Source organism: Mercenaria mercenaria, chromosome 5, assembly GCF_021730395.1.
Source record: "Mercenaria mercenaria strain notata chromosome 5, MADL_Memer_1, whole genome shotgun sequence".
NCBI lineage: Eukaryota > Metazoa > Mollusca > Bivalvia > Venerida > Veneridae > Mercenaria > Mercenaria mercenaria.
The window spans coordinates 86,524,774-86,537,094 of record NC_069365.1 but is presented as its reverse complement, the minus strand read 5'-3'; the positions used below and the strand labels follow the sequence as shown (position 1 = coordinate 86,537,094).

Sequence of the window (12,321 nt, the reverse complement as noted above, 5' to 3'; positions counted from 1 at the left end):
TTTAATATATGGATTGAAACAAGCTACTAACTGTCTTAAATATTAAACGGTCGGAAAAGTTGACAGTTGTTTTTGTTTATTGTGCAAAATCGATACCATTCATAATATAACAAAACCTGTTAAATAAAAATAAAAAGATGCGTTTTCTTGTCTTGTATTTTTAAACTTTTAACTTAAAACAACTGTTTCAATTTATGATAATATATAAGATATATTTCCAATACATTTACTATAAACATTCTAATTTCCAATACATTTACTATAAACATTCTAATTTAGCTTATGCAAACGAGTACTTACAATATAAAATTCTTGAATCCATGAAATGTTTATGTACAAAGCACTCGTGCAGTAACCTAAAATAACTGGGCAATTTTGTAAATGTAGTTATTTAGTATGGTCATTTATTTTTTTAATTACTTTTTGTATTTCAATTCTGACAATGTGTTTTGAAGTCTATTAGAGGACATGTCTCTTAAATATAATTCCTACCTTTAATTGAAAAAGAATTTTTGCTTTAAAATATTTAAATGAAATCAATTATATTTTCACATCAAATTTCCTTTTATTACCTTTTCCCAATCAACCTTAAAAAGGACAAATGGAGTGACTAGAGCTTGCTGATGTCATATGACACGAAAACCATTATCCTGACACTTCAGCAGCAGTCAGTATTTGTAAAAATATAAATGAGAACAATTTTAAACCATGGATAATGCAAATCCATAATATTTTACTGAACACGATTGTTTAAATAGCATAACTGTCTAGCGGAGCAAATTGATCGTTTGGAACTCTTTGTCCCAATAATTCATTTCATTTTACGAACGCTTGGAAATTTATATAGGCTATTGCCATATAGCAAACGCAAGTAAATAAAACCATTGTAAAACTATATTATCGATTTCAATTAGATATAATAACAACTTGTAAAGGAAGGCAGGACGAGCGCATGAAATATTCATAATTTAAAATGATGGCAATCCGTCGAGGCTTACCGAGGTATAACCAACGTTCAATAGAAAACAATAGAAAATATTGATGGTATTTGTTCATTTGAGCACAACATTAGCAAATTTTAATGGTATCCGTAGAAACAAGGCTGACAAGCTATTATAATCGCCGCAAAACAGTGGCATATTGATGTTTTCATAATGATGTACATGGCTAAATAAGGAATATTATCATACATAAGTTTTGTAGCTTTTTTCCATGCTGATGAACTTCAGTCTCTCGGAACAAAGCATAACTTCATGAATAATTTATAAATGTTCAACATTTCAATTTTGTTTCAGACCGACTCCGCAACCTGGAATAAAACATACGCAATTAATGCAGTTTTAATTCTAGTTGAAATGAATTAAGTATTTGAATTCATTGAGGAAAATGATATTTTTACCGGTAGGTGTATCATTACAGATATTATTGATGTAAATATAGTGTGTCGTAATTTAGTCAATATTGTTGTTCATTGTTTTACATACTACAGTATATTCCTTATACCCTTTTTCCAGTCAACATTAAAATGGTTATTCATTATTATAAATTGATATCCATTATTTCATTATTTTATTTATTATTTACATGTATTATTGTTATTTTAGAACGAAGTAGTTTAAAAATGAATTTACAATACGTAATACCTGACGAATAAACCTGTTTCCTGCTTTAACCACAGTCACACATACGGCGCGGATAGCTACGTCTAGCTACGGAAAGAAACGTAGTAATCCGTATCGATCCGTACCTGAACCGTACCTTAACGTAGTAATCCGTACCAATCCGTATCAGTCCGTACCAATCGTGCGGTTCCGGTACGGATCGATACGGATTACTACGTTTCTATCCGTGGCTAAACGTAGCTATCCGCGCCGTATGTGTGACTGGGGTATTAACCACTCACTTATTTGGAATCGCGCCGGGTAATCTAATCAAGTAATAAGCTCTGATTCTTATTATTTGTTGACTATGCAGTTAAATATATATTATAATTACGTATAAGTCTATTTATTTCAATGACTGAGGCAGTGATATTCTGGTTCTACAATTCATTATAGACGTTACTATTTTGAAATTTAAATCATATTGTGGTTTACATCTGTAGGCAGGTAGCTTTTACTACGGTAAGTTCCGTTTTTCCTTAAGTTAGATATACTGTGAAATAATTTGATTTCGTGGGTATAAAATTTCGTGAAATATGCCTATTTCGTAGGGATATGAAATCGTGGATTTCTACTTAATGATATAAAAAAACAAAAACTTTCTTGATCACTTGAATTTAACTTCGTGTATTGGCAAAACCACGAAATCCACGAAAATAAGTAATATACGAATATTAAAGGGACTTACCCACACATTTTAGGCGAAAAATAATTTCTCTCAAAAATCCATAAAAAGTGAGTTCTCTGAAAGGGACTAGTGGTACAAACTTATTGACAAAAGATGTTTGCAAGATATTCTTTAAAAAGAACCAAAAATATTGTGCAGAAGGTAGCAAATCTTTGCATTGCTTTTGAAATAATGCAGAAAATTTACATTCTTCGTGCATTTTAACCAATGTCTAACTTTTATTTTCACCCACTTTAGGATTTTTGTAATATAACATTTAATGCCAAACTTTGTGGAAATGAAAATGTTGAAAAATTTCACCCAAACTGTGGGCGAGTAGCTTTAATGATTTCTTCTTATTCAATACTTACGGCGAGGCACTTTGCTTTAGTAAGTCCAGTCTTTTGTATTTTACCTTGTCTTGTTAAATATGTAATTTTTGTATTTTTCATTTAGAGTTTAGAGAAAATTTTGAAGCTTTTTATTACAGTAAGTATTTGTTGATTTTTTTTTCACAGATTTCGGTTTTGCTTTTGCTGTTTGGGGTGTCTATCAAGGAAGCTTATGGTAAGTTGGATATTTGTTAAAACAAAACATTTACAGATTAAGTGAGTAGGGGATTTAGTTTTGGAAAGAAATTTTAACTGGTTCTGGCGACTAAAAAATCGATACCCGGACTTCTCTCCGTAACAGTATTTGCTATGACTATATGATGTACGTCATTCTTAAGATCTCCAAGGATTGTAACAAGATAATTTTGATTTTTGAAATATCTTCAATAATGCTAATTTTATTGCCAAAAATTCATATATCGAATTACAAAAATCAGGCAAAATCACAATTACGAAAAAGAAAATCAAATTTGGACGTTGCATAGAAATGTTGCGTTTAATCTAACTAAAGTTTCATGAAAGTTTAATAAAACCCCATCAAGAAATAAAGTCAAAATTTAATTTTCAGTTGTTTGGGTGTCCAAAAAGGCCAAAATTTACAATAGAAAATAACCCGCCAAAATCATATGATTTTGGCGATAAATTCAAATTAAAGTAATCAACGTATTTTGAGGGGAAAAACAAGTTCCTATATCCATGGTTGTTTTTAAATTTCGTTTAGTCTTATATTTCATTGAACAACAGAATATTGATCGTTTTAGAACATTCTGTTAAATCAATTTTCAGTAAATAGGTTTAGAATTACACTAACCGCGTGAAATAATAGAAACAATTGAAGTATTTGCTTTACGAGTGTGTGCTCTGTAGTATTAGTTATACGAAGGGGTTCAAATGGTCGTTTCTTTTTGCTATTAATCCGATACGTTTATTATTTATGTATACATGTTATATATTGTCTGTTTGCAAGTGATAGCCATTTATATTTTGCATGGTATTGACATGTTGTTACAAACGCTATTGTCTTGACGTCACGTCGCGTTTGCGGTATTAAGATACAATGCATATCGATATATAATTGCAGCTGATACACCGTCGTCTTAGGTGCATTTTCGTCTCAATCATTCAGATATATAATGTACCGATAAATAGAATATAGGAGCTATATAAAGTCAACATTTTTTCTGGTCTTAAAAACAGGAACTGGTGTCAAAGTAACAATGACGTCATGGCTTTTGCAGCTCTACGACAAGATAAAAAATCAATGGAATTAGTTTTCGTGATTCCAGTGATGACCTCCCCTCCCTCCTCAGTTTCAAACAACCATTATAAAAACATAAAATAATCGGCTCTGAAGTGAAATGCGAAAACAAATGAGCCGCGCCATGAGAAAATCAACATAGCGGCTTCGCGACCAGCATGGATCCAGACCAGCCTGCGCATCCGCACAGTTTGGTCAGGATACATGCTGTTCGTTTTCAAAGCCTAATGCAATTAGAGAAACCGTTAGCGAATAGGAAGGATCCTGGCCAGACTGCGCGGATGAGCAGACTGGTCTGGATCCATGCTGGTCGCAAAGGCACTATGTTGGTTTTCCCATGGCGCGGCTCAAATGTAATTATCTATCATTTCACAGGTTTTGCTTGTAATCAAAAAGATCTTTAGCTTCTTCATGTATACTGATATAATATGCTGACTGTCAAAATTTATGTTTATGCCAAATATAAAAGTATCTTCACCGCATCGGAGGTGTTTTTTTTTCTAAACTGCTCTCGTACCTAGTCAGAAAGAGACATACGTCTGGAGACAGATGCTATTCATTATATTAAAGGGATATTGACTGCAAATGGATGTCAACAAATACATTATACATTTCGACATTTTAAGTTCTCTTATACTAGAGTTAGGTTCGAGTCATTTTGTGAACGGTTACAAACAAAACGTATGGTGACCAGAAAAGTATTTTGATAAATAATGAGAACACAGCTTTTTCTCAAATAGAAAACTGAAAACTGAAACTGAAACTGGTTTATTTGCTTAAACGCCTATTTCTACATTTAAAACATATTCAATGGCGTTTTACAATACAAGTTGAAATAAAATATTAAATATAAAATATTTTAAATAAGATTAATTAAAAGGAATCAAAATAGCAATTATTAATTTAAAGTCAATGATAATACTATATTTTAAAATATTACTAACATACAATTATCACAGACAAACATTAAATTTCTATCACTGTCACCAGCATCATTGTTTAAAACTCAGTCAAAACTTAGAATAATGCAAAGTAGTCTCTGAAGAAATGCGTTTTCAACCTTTTCTTAAAGCAGTCAATTGAAGAACTTTGTCTGATGTTCAACGGCAAATTGTTCCACAACTTTGGCCCTATAGTACTAAAGCTTCTATCACTAAAAGTTTTTCGCTTGTTGAAAGGGACGATGTAACAGTCAACTGATGACTCCGAGGATCTGAGGGAGCGCTGGGGGATTTTCGGTGTTAAGAGTTCAATCAAATATGCAGGCGCATTTCCAACATGGCAATTGAACATGTACGTCAAGATCTTAAAGTTTATTCTGGCTTTGATCGGCAGCCAGTGCAAATCGTAGAGTGCCTGCTTAGAACTGTCTCTTCTTCTACGATTCAGAACTAACTTCGCACACATATTTTGAATGCGTTGCAGTTTTGCGATGTCACAATCAGAAATACCGTATAAAATAACATTACAGTAGTCTAAATGCGAAATAACCAGCGATAGCACTAAGGTTTCAGTTGCATCCTGAGTCAAATATTTGCGAATGTTTTTGATTCGGAAAAAAATCAACATTGCCGTTCTACACTTTATTTTTATATGCTCTTTGAAAGTTAAAGTTTCGTCCAAATAGGCCCCCAAATATCTGATGTTACTCTGTCTCTTGATTTTATCACCACAAATATCTATCTCGTGAATGTTTAACTTATTCAACTGAGGGGCACTTCCAAAGGCAATATGTTCAGTTTTTGAGGAATTCATTTTTAGTTTGTTACTGTTCATCCACTCATTTGAATCTGTAGCAAACTCCTCTAGTTCACCAATGGATTTAGCCTCGATGGATGGTTCGGGCTTAAAACGTGTGCTTGCGGTGTGGTCGTCGGCAAAGCCAAAGACGGAAATGGACGGGGGAACAATATTATAGACTATTGAATAAGTACACAACACAATCATTCTCAACTAGTTTTGAACAAATAACAAGTCCATTCACCCAGGACCTACATGAAATGTAAATCTGTAAATTGATTCAATCATTAATATTTTGTGATGCAAACTGCCGACACTACTGAATAATATATAAACAATACAGTTTATTAAAAAAGACTACAGCTATAAAAATCAAATTCTACAGTTCATTAAACAATTTTGAAAGAGTATGAGCGCTATGTTTTGCCTGCATAGTCGCGGTCCAGGCTTCCATATGATCACATATTATATATATATATATACCATCACAAGGCAGTCATTTAGTGTCGTGTGGCGGCTGTAAAAAAATCTCCCCGTCTTGGATCTATTGTTGCTATATTTTCTGGCCCTTTTGCTCCCCGTTCTTGGATCTATTGTTGCTATATTTTCTGGCCCTTTTGGATCATGAAGTCCATTACATAAACTATAATATAATATAATAGTTTCGCTTAAGGTAAGCCGGTGCTACGGGGCGTGAGGGTCGCTGCACATTTAATTACCTCTCATTAACAGACTCGATCAAACCGAGTCTGCTATTAATATGCTGCTCGGTTGCATTCTTTGCTTCCAAATATTTTTTTCCCACATATTCTATTGGAAAGAGAAATGACGCTTCTTCTATTAGTGTAGACAGAACAGTTGGTTAAAACGTTTTGGAAAGAAAATGGATACCACGTCTATAAAAGTTGGACTTTACAGTTAATAAAAAAAAAACGGTTTTGAAAGAAAATGAATGCTCCGTCTATAAATATGTATTTACAGTTAATTAAAATGATCTGGAAAGAGTACGGATGCCACGTCTATACAGGTGGAATTTTAAAGTTAATAAATAATAAATCTGTTACAAGATCCTTTGAAAGCACGGAATGCAACCAAGCAAAATAATAGCAGACTCGGATTGATTGAGTCTGTTCATGAGAGGTAATGAAATAAGCAACACCCTTCACGCCCCCCTAGCATCGGTGTAAGCGGAATTCTATTACAGTATAACTGAGTATACTCCGTGATCCCAAAGGACGAGAAAATATAACAACGCTGAGTCCAGGATTATGAAACAGAATGAATGGTGGTGGTGGTGGTGTGTGTGTGTGTGTTTGGGTTTAACGTCTTTTTCAACAATTTTTCAGTCATATAAACGACGGTGTCTACTTGTAGCAGTGAGCACAATGCCCAGCTTTATAGTGCTGCCTCACTTGAATATCACGCCGTAGACACGTGACATGATACCCCACCCAGTCACATTATACTGACACCGGGCTGACCAGTCCTAGCACTACCCTCTTAATGCTGAGCGCCAAGCGAGAAAGCTATATATACTACCCTACTATAGTACCATTGTTTATGTCTTTGGTAGAATGAATGGTGGGGTTAAAAAATTAATTTAATAAATTGGCATAGTATGCGAATGATGGAAGCTACATCCATAAAAGTGTGGCTTTATAGTTAATTAAAAAAAGATGACTTGAGAAAATATTGTTTTACACTTGGCTACTGAGCATAACGAGTGTTCGGCAAAGTCCGTAAAAGAAATGACCATTTTGGGTAATTTTGTAGCAAAAAAAAAATCACTTGACTCTGCACGTGCGCGATTCAGTGAAAGTAAATGTAATAAGAACAACTTAATGCGCACGAAACTTGATTTACAAGTTTCAAGATAAACGGACAAATGTACAAGCGAGAAAGCTAGGTTTGACGGCCTATTACAATTATAGGTGAGACCTATTAGTTTTGACATTGTAAACAAGATCATATCGGTTAGTTTTCTCTCATTTGTTTGTCTTTCAGTTTACAGTAATGAAACCTGCGTGCATACAATAAATGTTTTACAGTGCTAAATAGTATCTGTCAAGTTTAATTGTAAAATGCTTGGGAAAAAAGGAAGAAAAAAAGACGAGGTTTACAAACTTTTTAAAAAATAATTGAAATATTAGCACATTCTTCTACCGAACAAGACACGGCGAACTTTTTGATTTTTAAGATGAAATTAATCGAAAAGAAATATTGAGAAGGATAACATTCCAGTAGCTTTTTATTACTGATTTGATAACCATATCGGATCTAAAATAACGCGAATATGGTTTGCATTGTTTGCATTTAGGAGTGCACGCATGACTTGTCTTTTCTCAACTTTTATTTTTAATGATTCACTTTCACTTTAAAATCATTAAACAGTTAACAGCACGTTATAATTCAGCATTTCCAAACGTTTCATATTCTTTTTTCACGAAAAGTTTGTGCAGATGTCATTATAAATACATGTAATTATTTTTGAATTTCCTAAATGTCATTTAGCAGCTGGAAATACGACGTATGTAGTGGCTCTGTTGGGACAAGACATTCAAAATGACACAGTCAACCCTGATATCAATTATGAATTGGTTCTATCTACCAACTCCACCTCAAGCATCTCGGTAGATGTTACAGGTAAGTATTACTATGAATCCTGAAACTGATGTCTTTACACATTAATCACTAAGATGAAGGAGGTTATCCTCACTCCCAGTTATTTATACGGTGGCACATAGGTGACAGATTTTTTTATACTGATACGTGCGCGCATACTAGTAAAAGAAGCATCAAATTTGTACGTTCGCACACGTATAAAGTAATACGTATAAAGTAATACACGTAATAAGCGCACGTAATAAGTTATATGTTCGCAAATGCTTTATACTAGTACGCACGTAGATGCTTTTTGTAATGATACGTGCGCACGTACTAGTTATTAGTATAAAAACTACATGTATGTCACCTCTGTGCCACCGTAGGTATTTCATACTAGTTTACCAGTACGGACAATGTTTTATATCTTTATCGACATGATGAAAAGATTTATATTTTGTACGTTAATTGCCATTATGAAGAGTTTGTATTTAATATGTTTTATTTATCGCCATGATGTAAACTGATAATATTCATACGTTTATCGCCATATTGCAAAACTTAATATTACATTTTATTTATAGCCATGATGTTAACGGTTTATATTTCATATGTTTATCCCAGTGACGTAAATATTAATATATTTTATTTAAAGAATCATATTTGATGCAAACATTTATAGTTTATGTTTATCGCCATAATGCAAATATTCATATACTTTATAAATACCTCGACAGCGTGAAATCAAAGAATTATATTCTATGCAAACGTTTATAATTCATTTGTTATCCGTCAAGGTGCAAAAGTTTTAATGTGTTTACCGCCAGCTTGCAAGGGCTTATATGTGTTATTTATCGCCGTGGCGTTATTAGTGATTCATATTTTATGCAAGTACTTTTACTGCCTATAAATATTGTCAATGTGAATATTTTGTATTTTCATGTCTTTTTATGTTGTTGAGAAAATTATTGTCTGCGTGTAATATTTGGTTTCCTTTGATCTCTTAGGCATTGATGGCCTTATAACAACACTTACCGTTGATGACACGGGCAAAACAGTACATACTCTTGACCAAACGAAGGGAATGAATGGATCAGAGTATAGCAACAAGTCCATTATTGTTCACTCTGCAGACGGTTTCTTCACTCTACAAGTGTTTATAACGAGGGGCGACCACAACTACATTGAGGGGTTTCTTGGTATTCCTATCCAATCACTTGCAGGCCCGAATCAGCCTGTCGGACAGACGGTTTACAGTTATGTTGCTGCAACGTTCTGTGACGTCGGTGGTTACTGCCAGTTGGCTGTCGCCGCTTTGAACGACAAGACGGCCGTTTCAATCGTCCTTCCTAGCCACGTCGAAGAAATAGTTTGTTGTAAGGGCAAGGGCTACCACCGGTCCAAGAGAGACACGGCATTTACTCTGAATAAGTTTGACTCCATTCAATTTGAGAGTACCTACGACTTAACCGGAACTGTGATTTACAGTTTTGAGCCAATTGTTGTATTTGCCGGTTCACGAAATGTCAGCAATGGAGAAGTTATCGCCCACACCGTGGAACAGCTGGTTCCGTCTTCGCACTGGGGGACTGAATATGTCGTAACAAACTTGGGAACTAATGGTTATGGCGACATCTTGAAAATAGTCAGTCACTGGAGTGACACGAAGATAACCATGAAAGGTTTTCCATCATTCATTTTGAAGAATCGGTACCAGACTGCCGTACGAAGGTTGGACAAAGGTTTCAGCAGTCATATCCAGGCGTCACACCCAATTCAGGTAATGCTCAGATGGTGTCAAAATAGTCTAAAATTCATAGTTTGGGCTTCGAAACACATTATGTAAGCCGTCACGTTCCAAATTACCATATGATTCAATGTTTTAAAGTTTTACTTTTAAAGATTAATAATCACACTTTCGTTAGCTGATTGATTTGTTGGGAACTTTAACAGCCAATGGGAATAGAAACGAATATCTAGTAAGTTAGTTTATATCAGTTCTTCCGCAGGGTGTTGCAATCTTTAAAAACTCGAATTATCTAAACTGATACCTCTTTCAATAGCACATGTAAAATAGTAAAAGAGACAAATTTGGGCTGGATGACGCCACGTGACGTTGCCATAGGGATTTTTCATCCAAAGAAAATATTATTGTGACATATCAATATGTTGCTCGTTGCGACTGGCAGAAAATCTACAATTAAAAAGAAAATTAATGTTATTTCTGTATTAAATATACTGATAAGATGAAAGATGAGCCAAATAAAGACAGGATAAAAATGTCAAGTTAAATGTAAATGGATTGAAATAAACTTTAAGTCTTTACACAATTTCAATATTACACTTAACATTTCGATGTTGAAGTCGTTTCTTCGTTTCTTAAAAGACGAAATCTCGAAGTTTCAGCAGAAAAAGAACAAAAATGTGAAAAAGAGGATATTACATTGTGTTTTTTTATACTGAATTTATTAAACTAGATGTAAACTGCCCTATTATCGACACTTTAAGCACGGAAGAACATAGCGGATGACGGGGCAATCTATTTTGAAATTGAAATTTATCTTTTAATAAAACCAGATTTCATTGGTCAAAAAATTGATGTGCAACTTCAGAATCTTTGCACATTGACTAATGAGAACTATTTTAACAAATGTAGTCAAGTTCTTTGAAATTTTCAATTTGCCTTAATATCGACACCTCCTCTCCTATTACCGGCACCAGTGTAAATTAAGTTTTTACTTGTAAGTTTATTGATCAGCTGTATTAGCTTTTTAAAATATATTATCAAATATGTCTTACAGCTGTTACTAAAATTTTGTGATTTAGTTGTTGCGAAATCAATGTAATATGAAAGGTAACAATTTGTGCCTTATTTATGTATCTAGAAACAAAAAAACAAGTGTATTTGTTTTATTAATGGACATATAGGAACAACTGCCTATGGTCTGGTTATAAACAGAAAAATAATAAATATAAACCAGACCATAGGCAGTTTCCTTTTACAATTACTGAGCTAGATGTCATTAAAGGTACATTTAGTATTTGTTTTGTTATTAAAAACTAAGCTTTTATGATTGTACTCTGTCTTAGGGTAGAATTTTGAAATATTTTTCAGGCCATAGATGGAATAAAGAAGTTGATTCTTTTTTTTTTCGAGAAAACTGAAATAGCTTTATAAATTTCAGAAAAAAAGGTATTTATTTGACAGACAGTTACAATACAAATGAATGGAACGAAAAAGCAACCCATGTTTGAAATGAACTGGCTAAGAAATTAAGTAATAAAGGAAAAACGCAAAGGTGTCGGTATTTGGAAGGTGTCGGGTGTAGTCAATCTTACTCTAGTTGAATAATCAAGAAATAGTAAATAGAAAAAACATGTTTTAACGTTATTAATACACAAAAAAGAGGCTATACGTCCGCTGAATTATTCTGGCGATGTATAACCGATTTGGAGTGTATTGATATAAGTAAAACAAGATTTTGCTATACATTATTCTAATTCTAATTTGCCCTTTATTTAAAACAGTAGATAAAATAGATAAAATATAGTAGCTCTCTTTCTTTGTCGCAAATAAAATATTGACGTTGTCATCCGTTAACATGACGTCATTTTAGCGTAAGCATGGTTTAAAATAAACAAGCATATTAATTAGAATGAAAGATAAAGAGTTCATCAGAACCTCACATTTTGTGATTGTATTCAACTCGTTTAATAAATTCAGTATCAAAAGACGCTCGTGTATTATCCTCCAAAATGATGTTACCTGTATTTACCTTTCAGGTAGTTCAGATAACAGGACTTACATATGCAACAGAGAATGAAACATCTACCCTTAGTATGACGGTAGTTCCTTCTGTTCAGAACGCTTACACTGAACCAGTCACAGTTGCCTGTCATGGGGCGGCTGCACAGCAGGCACAGTTCTACATTGTAACAGGTAACCAGTACTTTGGAAGAATTCACTCTGGTTGTACATGAGAAAACTGTGTACATGCAGTA

General features: G+C 33.7%; 1 protein-coding gene across 1 annotated transcript; it reads left to right on the top strand.

Moving 5' to 3' along the window:
• Positions 1-1,147: 1,147 nt before the first annotated feature.
• Positions 1,148-12,300, top strand: LOC123559188 (IgGFc-binding protein-like). The gene is made up of 5 exons (XM_045351001.2): positions 1,148-1,401; positions 2,847-2,895; positions 8,230-8,361; positions 9,327-10,099; positions 12,103-12,300. The coding sequence occupies exons 1-5, from the start codon at positions 1,387-1,389 to the stop codon at positions 12,298-12,300; spliced, it is 1,167 nt and encodes a 388-aa protein (XP_045206936.2). The 5' UTR covers positions 1,148-1,386.
• Positions 12,301-12,321: the final 21 nt, after the last annotated feature.

Excerpts from the sequence above, each read along its gene's own strand:
- LOC123559188 (XM_045351001.2), top strand. Across the intron at positions 8,362-9,326 it reads CATCTCGGTAGATGTTACAG|GCATTGATGGCCTTATAACA; the intron begins GTAAGTATTACT and ends TTGATCTCTTAG. Across the intron at positions 10,100-12,102 it reads AGGCGTCACACCCAATTCAG|GTAGTTCAGATAACAGGACT; the intron begins GTAATGCTCAGA and ends TTTACCTTTCAG.